The sequence below is a fragment of the Octopus bimaculoides genome, chromosome 24, assembly GCF_046866305.1.
Source record: "Octopus bimaculoides isolate indiv1 chromosome 24, ASM4686630v1, whole genome shotgun sequence".
Classification (NCBI taxonomy): domain Eukaryota; kingdom Metazoa; phylum Mollusca; class Cephalopoda; order Octopoda; family Octopodidae; genus Octopus; species Octopus bimaculoides.
The window spans coordinates 15,538,313-15,557,239 of NC_142951.1; the positions used below are offsets into that span (position 1 = coordinate 15,538,313).

The window sequence follows — 18,927 nt, forward strand, 5'->3', positions numbered from 1 at the left end:
CTCTTGGAGTTCTGTTTCACTACTTCTTACTTCCTAACAAATCAATGTCAACAAAGTGTAGGCTAGAAATGAACCGTCCTTCAATGGAAACAATCTTGGAGTGTTTCCTGCATGGTGTTCTTCAGGAAGAAGTTGAAAAGCATTGGAATAGGTGACAACCTTGTCAAACAACTACTGTTGTCCTGAAGAATTCTCCGATGATCTCTTGTTGATCAAGAGAATCACACTGTTTTAGTTTTCATACAGTGCTTGGATTACTTCGATGAAGTTGTTGTCGAAGTTGTAATTCATCACCTGCTACAACCCACCATGCCAAATATGCTCAAATGCCTCTTTGAAGTCGATGAAGTTATGATAGAGATCAGACTGATGCTGCAGATGATGTTAAATATCTGCTCCACAGTACTCCTTTTGGGCCTGAATCTTGCCTGTTCTTCTACAAGGATTTCTGCCTTTACTTTAAGTCTGTTTAGCAGAACACTTAACAATACTTTACTTGGGTCCCTAATTAGGCTGATTGTACTATAGGTCTGGTAGAGTCTTAAGTTGCTTTGCTTGGAAATAAGTGTATCATCAATGATTGGGTCCACTCTTTTAGCTACTGCTTTGTCTCCCATTCTTTCTGACAGATAACTTTTAGTGCCTTGATATGTTTCGGCTTAACAAGGCACTAATAGTTACCTGTCATTTCTCACTGGCTTCTCTCATTTTCTTTCCAACTTTCCTATTTACAGCATTGTATTGTTGAGTTGCTCTTAACCCTTTAGCTTGGTCTCCCTTGGGTCCCATCTTATGTCACCCAGGTCCAAGATGTCATCAGCGACCCATGGTTTATTTTTCCTTCTCCCCAGCACATCTACAGCCAGTTCACAAAGTGTTTCTTTGATGTTGTCGGTCAGTGAATTTATATCATCTTTTAAAAAGTTAAGGGCTGCAAACCTGCCACCCACTTTCGCCTCAAACTCCACCGCAACTTTGGGATCTTTCAGTTTATCTACATCAAACCTAATATGTATAGCTCTTTTCTTGTAAGTCCTTTTCAGTTTGAGCCTCGTTGTCATTATGACCACATCATGATCACTGTTGACATCTGTGCCAAGGAAAGTCCTACTCCTAGCCATATTGATGCTGGATTTCAACTGTTGAGATACGAGGATGAAATCAAATTGGTTGTGAGTCCTATCATTGTATGCATGCCATGTTCTACACGAGGTCTTATGTGAGAACAGTGTGTTAGCTGGGGCCAGTTTGTGAGTGCTACCAGATTCCAGGAGTTGCAGTCTGCGATCATTAGTTCCTCCGATTCTCATTTGTCCCAGTGTCCTGGCTCATTGGTCATATGCATTCGGGCCTATTTGTGTTCCAGTCTTCTAAGATGATGAAGACATAATTTTTAGGAGCTGTCCCGATGAGTTTCTTCAGGTTCTCATAGAATTCTTCAACGGCATCAACATTGGTGCAGAGACATGTATGATGGTAATATTATCATCTTGCAGCCACACATATGGGGATGAGCCTGCTGGATACAGATGTACAGCAGATGACTGAGTTTGCTTGGTTTTGTTAACGATGAAGCCTACTCCATGTTCGTGTTTGGTATCATCTCCGTTGTACCAATGTTTGTGGCCTTCATCTGTTGTTGTCTTGCCAAATCTAATCCACTTGAAGACTTGCTGCTCTTCCTCATGAAAAAATAACCATCAATATGTCATACTTAACATATGTACAATATACACCGTCGACAGCTAAAATATGGCAGTTACTGTTCTAGATGAAATTTATTATAGACGAGCTATGCTAAAAATGCAGTATATATCAGAGGGAGAAGAAAAAAAATTGTCCAGGCAGCAGCTAGCGAGATCAGATGCATTTTGACCCTTTTGAGCCTTGTCAGTGACATGTACCCTCAGCTACATGTTGTCTCTGTTATAAAACCATTGTATGTTACCTATCAACGGTATATATACATTGGATATGATACATTAGCAGTTATTTTAATTTAATATTACCTCAATTGCATGCATTGGATTTTTATGCAGCCCGGCGACTATTCGCAACACTTGTGAATGTAGTTTTCACTATTTTCCTGTATCGGAGGCGACAGATTTCGTCCAGGTATGTGGTTGCAAGTGCATGTCACTGACTGTTGTGATGTAGAAAATTTCAAGAAAAGGATTCCTCAAAAATACAGATATGCTGACCAGAAAAGTACAACCAAAAAAGAGTGCCATGTCCTAATCTATGTTATGGATGTGGAGACATACATTTCAGAAAAGACTGTCCATTTAAAAATAGAAAAATGTTACAGCTGCAAAAGAACTGATCCCAAGAGTTCACACCGCAGAAGAAAATTACGAAGGTCAAACATTAAAAATCCTAGAGTGCTCTCAGCAGAAACAAAACTTGACTCCCGAATAAGAAAATTCGTACACGTAAAAATAAATGGAATACATATTAAACTTCAATTGGATACTGGAAGTGATATTTCAATAATAAATATAGACACATGGAAGAAAATAGAGAAACCTGTGTTGAGGAAACAGTGAAATCCGCTTGTAGCATGACAGGTGACAAATTACATTTCATAGGCGAAATGTGGACTAATGTCACATTTCAAGGGAAAGCATGCAAAGCGAAAGTCTTCGTCGTTAAAAAGGCAACCGATCTTTTGGGTATCGATTGGTTAGAATTATTCCATTTATGGGACTTCCCTATAAATCACTATTGAAAAAACGTAAATGGTTGTCCCTCTAAAAATAATTCGTCTGAAGAGTTAAAGAGAAAAGTTTAAAGAATGTTTCTGCAAGTACTCTCGGTCAAACTAGGTCTATGCACAGACTGATGTTTGTTTTGAATTAGATGATAATGATACACCCGTGTTGAAGCCTAATAAGAAGATGCCTTTTGTGGCAATAAAGCAAGTGGACGATGAGTTGGACAGATTGGGAAAAAACGGAATCATTGAAAGAGTGGATTACACAAAATGGGTAGCTCCAATTGTATGTATAAAAAAGAAAAATAACAAAATTAGATTGTGTGCCGACTTTTCAACCGGTTTAAATGACTGTTTAAAAATGAACCATTATCCACTACCGACCCCAGAAGATATTTTTACAAAACTAAATGGAGGGAAAATATTTTTAAAACTCGACCTGTCTGACGCATATCTACAAATCAAAGCAGATAAAAAATGCTCAAAGCTGTTAACGGTCAACACGCACAGAGGTGGTAGCACCTGCAATATTTCAACAGGTGATGGACACGATGCTGGCAGACTGTAAATTTACTTTTCCTTTCCTCGATGACATGTTAACCAAAAGCGAATCGTGGAATGAGCATATCGAACACGGGAAGTGTCTCTTTAAAAAAATTAAGGATTTTGGTTTCACACTCGGTGAAGAGAAGCGAGAATTTTTTTTTTGTCTAAAATCAAATACCTAGGTCAAATCATAGATAAGAATGACCCATTGAGAGCAGATGCAATCAAGAATAAGCCTCCTCTAACAAATATACCGACATTATAAACTTTCCTTGGCCTAGAAAATCTCAGTACATTCCAAATATACATAGATTGAGAGCACCATTAAACAACTTACGAAAAAAAGGAAATAAAATGGAATTGGTCAGTAAAGTGCCAAAATGCATTTGAAGATATAAAGAAAATACTAAATTCTGACTTGTCACTTTTGCATTCCGATCCTAGAATGGACTTTGTTGTAGCATTTGATGCTTCGGAATATGGAATAGGAACAGTCTTGCTACACAAGTATAAAGATGGAAATATGAAGCCAGCTGGGAAAAAAGTATAGTCAGATAGAGAAGGAGGCTCTATCGATTATTTTTGCGGTAAAAGAATTTCACAAATTCCTACCTGGTAGAAGTTTTTTGTTACAAACTGACCATTGACCTTTACTGTCAATTTTTGGATCAAAGAAGGGATTGCCTACCTAGACAGTGAACCGACTACAATGCTGGGGTACAATATTGTTGAACTACAATTTTAAGATGCAGTATATTCCATTGAAGAAAATTGGTCATGCAGACTGCTTATTGAGGCTAATTCCCAAGAGCATGGAACCACTAGAAGAGACTGTGATAACGGTCAGAAAATGAAGTAAGAAGTATTGTGTGTAATATAATCCAGGAACTGCTGGTGATAGCGTATGATATCAAAATGAAATCTGTAAAGAATCAAAGAAAAATTGAAAAATAAGCATAATAAAAATACAAATTCGAATAATTTCTCACTCTGCGACAATGTCTTAATGTATGTGCAGAGAGTAGTAGTACCAAGTGTACTACAGAAACGAGTATTGCAACAATTCCACTGTGGGCACCCAGGAATGTCCAGAATGAAAGCTTTAATGAGGAGCTTTGTATATTGGCCGACTATGGACAGGGACACTGAGAAATTGTTGAAAGTATGTAGAGGTTGCACATTGGCAACTAAAGCACCACTAGTAAAATACCAGTCATGGCCAAAGACTGAGAGCCCATGGTCCAGGATACATATCAACTACACTGGACCAGTGAACGGTGCATACTATCTAATCATTGTGGATAGCTATACAAAGTGGCCAGAGGTATGCAGATGTAATAAACCTATAGCAAAGACAACAATAAAGTTCCTCGATACGGTGATCCAGTTAGTTTCAGATAATGGAATACAATTCACAGGATATGAATTAAGAAATTCCTGAAAAACACATGCCATAAAACACATATTTACCCCCACCCTACCACCTGAGGTCAAATGGGCAGGCGGAAAAATTTGTTGACACATCCAAAAGAGCTCTAAGAAAAGCTAGGAACAAGTTAGATAATGATGAAGCACTAACGAAACTTTTCAGAGTATATAGAATAATGCCAAATCCAAATACTAATTCAGGAAAGTCACCAGCAGAGTTAATGTTCCAGCATGAAATAAAATGGATCTTCGATAAATTATTGCCAGGAAAAAATACATATAAAGGAAAAAGAAAAAATACATTTGAAGGAAATATTAGAAATATTAGAAAAACATTTCAAAGTAGGAGACAAAGTTCATTATAAAAATTACAAAAATGGTAAAGAAAGTTGGGAGGATGGCTGTGTAATCAAAGGATTAGGTAACATGATGTATTTAATTAAAGGACAATGTTCAGAACATAAGAGACCAGTTAAACATAAGACATACAAAAGAATGAAGGGTAATATCAAAAGAAGTTTTCTATGATATGTTTGAAGTGGCAGCATCGAAAGATATTGAACCCTGTAGAACTAGCTTCAGAAAATGAAAACAGACTGGATATCTGGAAGTAATACTTAAACAAAAAAGTTATTAAATTTTCAAAAAAAAAAAAAAGTGTGCTTAGTACAACGAAAAGAAAAAGTGCTGTGTGCAACGAACAATACAATCTTAAAAGTCGGGCAACAATTAAGGTACAACAGCTAAAAAAAAAAAAAAAAAAGAGGGAGAGGTGCTGGAAAGAAATAAAAATAAACATAAATACCACTTTCTCACAGGAGTTGAAATCTCAGAAGGGGAGATGCTGTGATGAGAGTTATGATGCCCCCTTCCAAGAGATAGACTGGTCTGAGTAAAGTATAAACAGTAATGATCCAAGTGAGTTCGAGGGTCAGAGTTCAAAGTTAAGTGAAATTCGTGTTAGTTCACAGTGAAGTTGGAAGGTGTCAGTTGGTTAGTTCACAAGGAATACTGATTGTTGGTTCGTAAAGAGATTGTTAGTTCATTACATTGTTCTTTACTGTTGTCTGGTTATCTTATTTATTGTACGTAACAAATTACGATACAACATTGACTAGGTCCAAAAAGGCTGAAATGCATCTTGTATTCTTACTAGTTGCAATATTTCATCTCCCTCCGATAAGTATTGTATTTCTTAGTACATATCATCGTTTCTTGTATAAAATATAATATACATATATATATATATATATATATATACACAAACACTTTATTAATAAAGCTGTAAAGACATTACAAAAACTGTTACTCAGAGTTCATGTTCCTGTTTGTCGGACAGTTTTCTCAACCAAAACTGTCTGATGAATGGGAATGTGAAACTATAAGTAACAGTTTTTGTGATGTTGTGATGTTTTTGCAGCTTTATTAGTAAAGCATATTATTCTACCTTCAGTATTCGAGTACTATTCTTTCCACCTTGTTTCACATTTATGTGCTTACTAGGGAATATATATATATATATATATATATATATATATATATACACACACACACACACATACACACACACACACACACACACACACACATATACATACACACACATATATAAACATATGTATGTATGTATGTAAAAAGTATCAAATACTAATATCTCTTTTTTTACTTATGATAGCCAGATTCTTTAAAATGACTCTCTTGCCCAGTTTAAAATATGCTTGGATGTGACTTTGCAACACAAACCACAAAACTTCACCCGTGTTTGACTTGTACTTTCATACAAGCATAACTGCTCTCTCACCTGTGTTTTTTTATATGCTTGAATGATTCCAAATAATAATAAATAAAATCAGCCTTTAATTTTTCAAACTAAGTATAACTCAATTTGCAAGTAGATAAAAAAGCAAACTCATTCACCCACAAAACTAGAATTCATTGTTTTCCTGTCCCATTCTTTCTTTCTGCCATCCTATAAACCTCCCTTCCCTTCTTCCTTTTTATTCTTTTATTCTTTCTTTATCTTGTTTCTTCCTTCTCCCTCATCTTATGTACATCCACTGAAAAATCTTAGATTCTATTCAGTATTTTATTAATTTTAATAATTCCTTCTTTCTGTTCACTCAGTCAGACAATCAATAAAGAGCGGTCTTATACATTCCAAAAATATACTATTAAACCACATCTACATTGCAACCACTGAGCCCTACCCACAAGGTGAAGCAAAAATATGTATAAAAACAACAACAACAAACAAACAAAATATGAAAGCAGAAGAATCTCATTTTGATGAAGCCAATAACTAACGAAACTTTGAAGTTACTATCGACCTTTTCTTTGCAAAAATAAATAACTATGAGTGTACGTGCTTGTGTGCATCTGTGTCTCATCTACCACTCAGCCTTTTTCTTATTCACTATACCATGCTGCTTGTGTAATGAGTAAAGGAGTTACATCTGGCCATATTCAATCCTCCCTATGGACGTCCTTATCAGTTTAACTCTCTTTTGCATCACAATGCCTATGTAGCAAGGATTGCATGAAATCTGTCTGTATTTCACACATCCTGTACATTCTGTAAAGTTGTTGTTGACCATATGTAGAGTTATGAAAAATGTTTAGTTGTGCCAAGGACATGACAGTCTCCTTTGTGCAGGTTCCACAATGAAAAGCACCTAGTATACTGTAAAACTGGTTGGTGTGAGAAAGGACAACCAACCATAAAAACAAATTCATGCTAGAAACAAAACAGGCAAGTGAGATGAGGTCTCTGACTCAGCTAAGAAAGCAATAGCTCCAAATGAGAATTCATTTGAAATAGATATCTGAGGAAACAAATATAACAATAATAATGATGATGATGATGATGACAGCTGCTCCCATCGGTTTCAACATAACAGTGTTTGAAGGAGAGGACTCATTTTAAGCAATCTAAACAATGACTTTCCCAAGATGTCTAGTTAAGCTGTAGAGATTTTAGTGATTGTTTCAACTTATCTTTTGCCGCAATATCCCTCCACTCGTTGGCCATGCCAAAGAGTTCCTAGAATGCAGCCATTTTTCATTTGAACACGTCCTACCCATCTGAATTCTCATGCATTGGATACTGGAGATATCACATTTTTCTAAGGTTTTGACATTGGATATCTTATCTTGAATTTTATGTAGCATGTGTTGCACAAACAGCACATGTGGAGGGTTTCAAGTTTCTTCATATGTTTGTAGTAGGAAGTCTATGCTTCTGATCCATATAAAAGTGTGCTCAAAATACAAGATTTGTACACACTTATTTTATTTTTCAGGCTGATATCGTGTTTACCCCACAAACAATGGGAAAGTTTTCCGGAAGCATTTGTAACCTTAGATATTCTAACATTGATTTCATCATCAAGAGTACTCTTAGAGTTTACCGTATTTCCAAGATATCTAAATGACCTGACCCGTTTGAGTGGCTTGTTGTCTATCACCACATTTGAGTCTTAAGTATGTCCTTTCCCAGGCCTTGGTTGGAATAAATCATCAGTCTTCTTGATGCTGATGGTCAGTCCAAATGCAGGAGTCAATCCAAATGCAGCAAACCTGTTGACCTTTTCCTGAAATCCCTCAAATGTGTGAAAAATCAAAGCACAATCATCAGCAAACAGAAAGTCACGCAAGATCTCTTCCTTGGTCTTTTTCCTTGATCTGAAACTTTGCCCTTTCAGGTTTAATAAACCCCCTTCTGTGCAAAACTGGAATTTTACATCTTCATGATAATCCCTGAAAGCATGTTGGAGCATCATTGAAAAAAAAAAATGGAAAAAAGTACAACAACAATAATAATAATCCTTTTTACTATAGGTACAAGGCCTGAAATTTTGGGGGAGGGGATAATCGATCACATTGACCCCAGTACTTGGCTGGTAATTAATTTATCGACCCCGAAAGGATGTCAAAGTTGACCTCGGCAGAATTTGAACTGAGAACTTAAAGACAGAAAGAATAATAATAATAATAATAATAATAATAATAATAATAATAATAATAACAAGAGCACTCAGAGAGCGCAAACCTCTGCCAAGGCAACACCAACTTCCTCTCAAAGATTAGCCAGAGATGATTTTTAGTATGAGAATATCTGAAATAAACTTGACTGCTCTCACAAACGAGAATACTAAATATTAACCCGACTGTTCTCAAAAATTAAGTAAAAAACTTGAAAAATAATCCAGAACCCTTGTCTGGTACCGGATCAATCCCCAAATCTAATCCGTTTGTGCCAGTCACGTGGCCAAACATCCCTGAAAGTTTCGTCTGAATCCATCCAGCAGTTCTTGAGGTATCTTGTCCACGGACAAACAAACAAACAAAAACAACTGAAAACAATACCCACCGCCTTCACTAAGGCAGAGGTAATAATAATAATAATAATAATAATAATAATAATAATAATAATAATAAAAATAATAATAAAAATAATAATAATAATATTATAATTGTTTTTATTATTATTATCATTATTATGACAGAAGAAAGAATTGATGAAAATGGATATGAAGACAAGAAAAATGTTGACAATGCACAGAACCTTCCACCCTAAAAGTGACACTGATAGGCTGTACTTGTCCAGATGAAAGGGTGGGAGAGGTTTGATCAGTTGCCAGGACTGTATCGAAGCAGAGGAAAACAGCTTAGGGTGGTATGTAAAAAATGCCGTGGAACCATTGTTGAAACATGTGAAGAAGGCCGGTGTCATCAAAACTGAGAATTATGTTAAGAAAGAAAGATTTAAAGGGGAAAAAAACACCAAAAAAAGAAACGGTCTGGAAGGGAAAAAATGTACAAGTTTGCAAGAGATGCAAATGCCAAGACAGATACAGAAGACCAGTGGCTATAGATGAGGAGGAGTGATCTGAAGACACAGAGAGAAGCACTCATATGTGCAGCTCAAGAACAAGCATTAAGGACTAACTATGTAAAGTCCAGAATCAACAACACTACCGACAACGACAAATGCAGAATGTGTGGTGAGAGGGATGAAATGGTATTGCACATTGTTAGCGAATGCCTGAAATTGGCACAATGCAAATACAAAAGATGACATGACAATGTGGTAAGAAAGATCCATTGGAAGCTCTGTGGAAATCACAGCTTAAAAAGAGCAATGATATGGTATGAGAAAAACTCAGAAGGAGTCACCGCAAATGAAGATTGCAAAACCCTGTGATATACAATGACTCAATGTGATCACTTGACCAGACATCAGAAATCAGACATTGTTGTAGTGAATAAAAAAGAAAGAACATGCATGATAATCAACATAATATGTCCTGGTAACAAAAAGATCAAAGAGAAAAAAGAAAAGAAAATGAACAGCTATGATGATTTGAAGAGGAAAATATGAAGGATGTGATCAAAGAGGAGAGTATATGTGGTACCAATAGTAACTGGTGCACAGGGAAGTACCAGCACTCAACTACTAACACAGTTCAAAAAGATTGGTACAAATGTAAAGGTAGAACACGTACAAAAATCAGCATTGCTTGGAACTGCAAGAATTCTTCACTGGGTTCTTAAAGCATGACCAGTAAACAAGCGACACCTTAGTCTGCTGGCTCTGGACAACTGACACTTTCCATCATATCCAGCAAAATAAGCTGTGAGTTTTCATATAATAATAACAATAATAACAACAACAACAACAACAATAATAATAATAATCCTTTCTACTACAGGCACAAGGCCTGAAATTTTTGAGGAGGGGACAGTTGATTATATCACTGGTACTTAATTTATTGAATCTGAAAGGATGAAAGGCGAAGTCAACCTCAGCGGAATTTGAATAATAATAATAATAATAATAATAAATGCCCGGATGCAGTACCAGGCAGTGGCTCTCATGGCTTCTGATCTTAATTGATTAGAAATGTTATCATGTACATTGTTTTGTCTTGGTATAAAAGATGGGCTACAGCAAATATTCTGTTTAATACCACAAATTTGCTTGTCAGTTGTTTGACCTTAACCAGTTGAGCATGTTCCTTGGAGGCTGACAATATGTGCATCTCTGATCACGAGCAGAAGTAGTGGGGGAACATCATAGCCATGTGTTGAGAAGTATTCTTTGGGGTTTGAATAATTCACCTTTGGAAACATGGGTGTTTCATTCAACATCCCTAGACAACCGTTATTCAAGGACCATTTGAGTGGGATTGGCTACTCGACCTGAAGAAAATTCTAACTGGACCCCACCTGCGAGGTCATGCGCTGTTTATCTTGATATGAGATCACCATGTCGCGCACATATGGCTGTGATGCATGTGCCTGGTGTACCCTTATCAGACGGGTAGTCGTGATGGGTATACTGGGCTTCGTATATTTTACCTCAGTGTCACTTTGATGGCATGCACTGCTCTCTCACTCAATAATAATAATAATAATAATCATACATATTCTTTATTGCCCACAAGGGGCTAAACATAGAGGGGACAAACAAATTAAGTCAATTACATCGACCCCAGTGCGTAACTGGTGCTTTATTTATCAACCCCGAAAGGATGAAAGGCTAAGTCGACCTCGGCGGAATTTGAACTCAGAACGTAGCAGCAGACAAAATACCGCTAAGCATTTCGCCCAGCGTGCTAACGTTTCTGCCAGCTCGCCAATAATAATAATAATAATAATAATGATGATGTTATATTTCAGAAAGGTCAGTTTTTTGTTTTTTTTGTTTAACCAAATAAACACACGCTATACATTCATTCTACACTCGTTTATCATTGTTCTTATTTCATCTGATAATAATCCTTTTTACTAAAAGCACAAGACCTGAAATTATGGTAGGAGGGACTAGGCAGTTACATCAACCACAGTGTTTCACTAGTACTTAATTTATCGACCCCAAAAGGATGAAAGGCAAAGTCAACCTCGGCAGAATTTGAACTCAGAACATAAAGACAAACAAAATGCCGCTAAGCATTTTGCCCATTTTTACATTCTGATTCTGCCTGTTCACCACCTTAATAATAATAATAATAATAATGAAGATAATAATATATTGTTATTATTATTATTATTATTTACTTTTAATCTGCATGTTTGTTACAATCACTTGCCGAGACACACCCAGTATCCTAGGGCACGTGAAGAGTAAAAGATGTTATGGTATGACTGAAAGCTTGGGGAGGGGAAGTGGTTGGGGCAGTAGTAAAATATCTTCATGTAATACAACACAGACATTTAAACTGATAGGGTTTTTTTTAAGGATGTGGGCAGAACTTGTCAGCACAATATTTTGGATTTTTCTGACATTCTTTCTTTTATCATACCTATCATTATCATTATCATCATCATCATCATCATCATCATTATTATTATTATTATTACTATTATTATTATTATTATTTTTATTATTATTCTTATTCGCCAAGGTCAACCTTGCCTTTCATCCTTCCAAGACTGGGGTTGATGTAATCGACTATCCCCCCCCTCCCCCAAATTTCAGGCCTTGTACCTATAGTAGAAAAGATTATTATTATTATTATTATTTATTATTATTATTATTATAATTATTATTATTATTATTATCATTATTTTGTTTTGCCTCAGCTTACTGTTCCATCATCATCATCATTATTATTATTATTATTATTATTATTATTATTATTATTATTATTGTTATCATAGGTGGTTAGGATGTTACACCCATGATGGTAAGACTGTGGTTTCGATTCCTGATCTGGGTGATGCCGGAATCAGCAACATCACTGGGACTGGCAGCATTATTTTACCACCATAACAACAACCACAACTAAATATAGGAAAGCTACTTGAAACATTTCAGTTTTATGCTTAGATGGTGAATGATTTAGAAGAACCCGTAATATTGTCAAATGAGATGGTTGATGCACTGTTTTGTTAGTACCTTTAGAAGTGATAGGTAATTTTAGCAGATGCATCAACACGAAAACTGGTTGAGTTGTAAACTTAACGCACAGACGGGCTGAGAAGCAAAATGCCTGAGAAGCATATGGAGTCACAAAACTCTCTCCACTTGTGGAAACCATTTCAGAACAATAGATGTGAGGTTTATCCCTGAAAAAGAAGCATGAACTAACTTTATTGCCTCACTAAAGGATGAAAAGCAATGGTGAAAGTGAGAGATGTTCTGTCAGAAATAGACAGATGGTGGTTAATAACAGCCATAATATGCTATGAAAATTAAGAAAATGAGAAGAGTATCATACACATAGAAAAATGCCTCCAGAAGAGCGAATGGGTGGGTATTGATATGGAGATTATTATACTAACAGAACCTGAAAACATCGAATAAATACACAACTTCCTCATACTCCAAAACAAGATGCAGCTGTCAGCAGTGGTGAATAGTAGAAAACCGAGATGCCATGCATGTGGTGTCATCACGCATCGAAGTGTTTTATTATACTCACAAAAGTGAGACAGCAGAGCTGCACTTCTTCGGACCAAACAGTCAAAACGAAACCACCAACAACAAAATGAATATCATCCACAACAGTGGAAGCAGAATAAGCAACATCTGCAACAATAACAAAAGCAACAGAAGCAGCAGCAGCAACAAGAACAAGAACAACAAAAAGGAACTGAGCAGCAGTAGCAGTAACAACAACAACAGCAACTACTACAACAAACTCAGTACATGCCTATGGCTGAAGGGATGCACTAGACGGCACTGCCCCCTAACTATTCAATGGTGCACCCTCAGATTTAGAAAATACAGTTTATAAAAACCTTTCTGCAATACAAATTAGTGCCCACCCAGAATATTCTGAAGCACCTCCAGGCACCAAAGTCTGGCAACGGGCCTGCCTCAGTACTAGAAAGGTTATCAGGTCTCCCCGGAGCAACAGGCCTCGCAACCAAATTCCATCCTTAAGACAAAAAATCCCAGCAGTACCTTTCCCACCCTGATGGTGAAACACCAAAACAACTGCAAACACAGCACCACACTCACTTCTTTCTCCCGGCTACCACAGAACATAGCCAGCTCTCAGTAAAAGCCAGCTGTTATCATAAAGGCACTAGAGGTTTCCACAAGATCGCAATATGTTCCATATCATCACAATCTCAACAACGATGAAGAAGAACAACAACAACCATGATAGCAACAGTGATAGCAGCAGCAGCAGCAGCAGAAGCAGCAGCAACAACAACAACATCTCATATGAAACTCAAAGGCACAACCACAACTGCAATAACAAAAGGAAGAAAAACCCAAACTCTGTCACGCAATGATAATAATGATGATGATGATGATGATGGTCATCATCATCATCAACAGCAGCATCAAGAACAATGACGACAACGTTTGACAATGACAAAGCAGACCACACCAACCCTCCTAAATCAATTTCACCTTTATTCAGAGGAACAACATCAATTGAAGTGATCGATAATCACTTCATTAGTTGACTGGAAGAGATGACCAAGAAACAGAGTGGCCAGATTTCTTCAGACATCAAGGTTTCCTGTGGACATCCTGATCTTTACTACAAGTGGGGGATCGGGTGATCATTCCTCTACACCAGAGGTTCTGAAACTTTTTGCCCCCCCCCCCCCAACTCATGGCCACATAATACTCTCAGCAACCCCACCCCTATTTTTATGCATAAATAAATATTTTATATTTTACTAATTTATATATACTTTGAATCATTTGATATTTAATATAATATTATATAATTTGTATACAATACAATAATATTATAATAAATTCATAGCGTCCCCCAATTCACTGCCTTCCTCCCAACGCCTCCTATTTCTCTAGTGCCCCCTTAGGCACCAGCACCTGCCTGGACCGTCTCAACGCCCACTGGGAGGAGGGGGGGGGGCGGACGGTAGCGTCCACTTTCAGAACCTATGCTGTACGCAAACAGCAATGTAGGTTGTGCCCTCATACTGGTGGCCATCCATGTACCAGCAGGAGCAGAGTGACCAGATTTCTACAGACATCTAAGTATCCTGTGGATGCCCCAATCTCTACTACCAGCAGGGGACTGGAACTGAACCTTAGCTGCATGGTGAGATCATACTGAGCTACTGCACAGGATGTGAGGGTGCAAAAGCCTCGAATATCTACTCAACAGTTTCTAACTGTCTGACAGGTACCAAGTGGATTCTGCTGACGTACCAGTAAGGACATGGAACAATCAATGCAGGTTGTAGCCTGATCATGAAGAAAGACTTGTTGTAAGTATACATACATCATTTATTGCTACATTAATACAGGTGTTCATGCAATACAAGAAGAGTAAATTTTTATATGAAACGGCGTATATCACAGGTAGAGGATATCTTCATCAGAAATTCACATTTAGGCTGATTTTTACACATCAATGCATATTGCTGTCACTGTGTTGCCGCAGAATATTTTTTCATCTATCGCACCAGGTTGAATAAGTAGCTGTGAGAACAGCTATCAGTCGAGAGTGAACTCCACCAAGGACTGAATTCACTGTTCTCTTCATGCTAAAATGAGCTGTATTTGTAGGCTCTGTTCACAGGGGCTTCCAAATCATACCTAGATTTATTGGGATATTTGTTAGACATGTAGATAGGGACATCTTTGCGGCTGAGACCTTTGTGGTTTTTCACACAAAAAAACTTCACGGTTATTTCATCCTAACAACTTTTTGAGCAGTTTCCTACATGTTTCACGAGACGTCAATTCATTCTTACACAGTATCCCCTACTTGCTGAAAATAGCAGTAAAATGCACAGTTACATTTCAGTGAGTACATAACACATCGATACTACACAAGCCGTCGCCTATCAACATCATCACCATCACCAACAACTGCAGTAACAGCAGCAGCACTTACAGCAGTTATTTCAAAAGCTGCAGTCGAACAACAACAACAATAATTCGAACAATATGGCTGTGTTGCCACAAATGTATTATTCGTCCTATACACAGCAGCAGCACCATCAACTACGAACTACAAGCATCGCCCCCGACGTCGCCAGTACCAACACGACTCTACGTACTACCAGCATCGCCAACATGACATCATTACCACCACACGCCAACCAACCAGCCAGTTCCAGCGACGACATCAACAGCATCGTTCAACCACGTCTACCACATTGTCGTCGCCAGCAACACCAACATCAACAAGCGCGGTTTTTATCTCGACCCTGTTAGAGTGGATGTTTCCACTCACGATCAATAGACCAGAACTAACCAGCCAGAATATTCAGTACCAGGTAACACAGGTCCCAGCATCTGACGCTCAACTACAGCTCTGCTCCTTGACCGCAACTTCCTGCATATGAACATTCTAAATCTCCTTGTGTAACTTTTATAGAATATTCCGTACCAGGTAACACAGGTCCCAACATCGACGCTCAACTACAGCTCTGCTCCTTGACCGCAACCTCCTGCGTATGGACATTCTATCTCCTTGTGGAATTTTAATACGAACTGGTTTTCTCTATCTCAGTGTTTTAAGACTTTTCACAGTCTATATTACAGACACTTTTACTATGTTCTGTGTTTTCTCTCACACACACACTTGTGCACTCATATATTTTCTTTCCTTTCAGAAAAAACAAAAAATCAGACTTTTACATCGCGTGATTCTAGTTTCCTGGACAGTTGTCATCACGCTTGTTTAGTCATTGTCAATTCATTTGTACATTGCATGCGTGTATCTCACAAGTGTACATTCATTTCTTTGATTTTTCTTTGTGTGTGTTTGTGCCACATCTTGTGGGTGGTTTCGGTGGCCATCTTGCCTCAGGCGTCCCTCCAAAATTTCTATTTTTCGTGCTTTCGGCACTCGCGAGGGAGCCATGTAGTGACGCCTTAAATAGCAGACGACTGTTATATGTTCAATTATCGGAGTTTTATCCACGCATGCGCGGGGACTAGTTCCGGAAGGAATACAGGAAGAGTCTCATGCGCATGCGTGGTCATTCGAAATCCAAGCTTCGCGCGGTTTTTCATTCTCTTTTTCTCGCCGGCCGACGAAGAGCCAAGACGTTGTAGCAGTCTCTCTCCAACATTCCAACTCTGGAGACAGCTCTCTCCAGCATTCCAACTCTGGAGCTAGACAAATAACCACTCAACATCATTGACGGCGTCTCAGCAACCAAAGGGCGAAGTGCTGCCTATTTCCTCTGTAAATAAATATTGTTGTGTTGATAGTTCAGAATCTGCGTTCCGTTGTTTCTTCAAGAAATTTAATGTACGGAAGCGGGTGTACACCTAATGGTGTATAACCACTTTCCTACAAAAGCATTATGATGTACTCGTAATACTTCTACGTAAAACACTAAGGCATCATACAAGAAGGCAAATGAAATCTGACCAGTTTCAGTGGTGGGAACAAAACCATTACCAGATCTTCAACAGATCGAGACGGGCGCGTGCTGTTTGGTTCCTAGCAGATGTGCAGCTTTCCCCTAGCACTTCGCTCAACTGTTCAGGATAGGTGATGGATTGGAGCCAGCTGTGGTCTTTAGTGCTAACCTTAGCGGCCTGTTACAGCCGCACACACACACACACACACACGCGTGAGTGCACAAACGAATGGAAATAGCCCTCATTACATACTGTCGGAGTTCTGTTCATTGAGAAACAGGCTGACTTAGCTCCTCGTATTAGTTTTGTGGACGTGAAGAATACATGAGCAGCTCAGATTCATACAAACATACATGCACACACACACAAGCACACACATATAAGTATAGATGAATGTATTATGGATATGTATGTGTGTATATATATGTATGTGTGTTATGTATGTATGTATGTATGGATGGATGGATGGATGGGTGGGTGGATGGATAGAAGTATGCGTGTGTAACTTCACGCCCGTACATTCATACTCTCACAGACACATAACATACCTTATCTCAAAACAGTAAAATAAACTACCTAAAAAAAGCTTCCCCACCAGCTCCTACACCACCAACACCCTAATCACTGCCACTACCGCCACCTCCACCGTCGCTACTACCTAACTATTATATCTCTCGTATAAACAAAAACATAGAAGCACAAATATAAATGAATGACAGTTGCTAATGACGACGATTATTACCGAACACAAGAGAACCCTTTTCCCGTCTCATTTTCTTAAACTAACTTGACCAAGAAGCTTGCAAAGAGACGAAAATTGCTTTGAATTATTATTATTATTATTACTATTATTTACTTACTATCGTTTTTAAAGCTGTGTCTGGAAAAGAAAGAAAAACCAATACAGAAAAAAAGATGTACACGTTATTTTTCACTCTTTCTCGCTTTCAAACTTATTTTTTTATACGCTAAAAGCAATAGCAAACCAACTTGTAACTTGACCGACCAAGCAAACACGTACAATATACGTAAGTTAGTGACGTAAACATCTTAAAACCTTACGTTTGTGTGTGTATTAGAGCGGGTGCGCGTGGATGTATGAGTGGATTTACATATGTGTATTTGTGTGGGTGCATATGGATATGTGCGTACTTGTGTGTCTTTATATGCGTGCATGCATACAGATGAATGTATGTGAGGATTTATACGTGTGTTTGTGTGCGCACATGTGGATCTGTTTTGTGTGTGCATGTCTACGTATGTACATATACTCTCTCACACACACATACACACAACCGTGCTTGAAAATCTGTGCATCTGTAAATGTTAGTATGTGAACGTGTTTGATATTTTGCGTGTTACTAAGTGTGTATGCAGGTGTGTTTGAGAGTCTATTCGTTGGTAAGTGAGCGTATGTGTATGTGTGTATCTATGCATCCGTAAGTGTGTGTGTGTGTTGTCGCAGAGCCAATGAGGTGTATTTATAAGTGCGTGCGGGCGTACCTACTGGTGCTGGTGATGGTCTGTGGTTATGGGTGGGTGTTTGTGTATACCTGTGAGTGTCAGGGAATCTACTAGATTTTTCTATTTTAGTTCTAATTTTAGTTTCCATTTTGTCTACACACTTACGCACGCACACACACACACACACACACACACACATTTACGTAGCCAATTTCTTCTTTTTTATATTTCTGATTTAGCATGTTTATTTTACTGTTTGGCTTGCTTATTTATTTAGAGATCTGTCTAACTATCTGTTTATTTATCTCACTGTTTTTCGATTCTTCTACCTACCTATCTATCTATCTATCTATCTATCTATCTATCTATCTATCTATCTATCTATCTATCTATCTACATGTCTGTCTGTCATTTCCTTCATAGACATAAGACTCCAAATTTAGGGGATGGCCGGCTG

General features: G+C 37.9%; 2 protein-coding genes across 2 annotated transcripts in view; one reads left to right on the plus strand and one right to left on the minus strand.

Moving 5' to 3' along the window:
• Window positions 1-755: 755 nt before the first annotated feature.
• Window positions 756-1,310, minus strand: LOC149131208 (uncharacterized). Its single transcript, XM_089341544.1, has one exon. The coding sequence runs from the start codon at window positions 1,308-1,310 to the stop codon at window positions 756-758; it is 555 nt and encodes a 184-aa protein (XP_089197670.1).
• Window positions 1,311-17,777: 16,467 nt separating this feature from the next.
• The window catches only part of LOC106877388 (EF-hand calcium-binding domain-containing protein 5), a 207,009-nt gene continuing 205,859 nt past the window's right edge, over window positions 17,778-18,927 (plus strand). The window contains exon 1 of the mRNA XM_089341110.1: window positions 17,778-18,034. The gene's annotated coding sequence lies outside the window, so the exon portion shown is untranslated. The remainder of the gene's footprint in view (window positions 18,035-18,927) is intronic.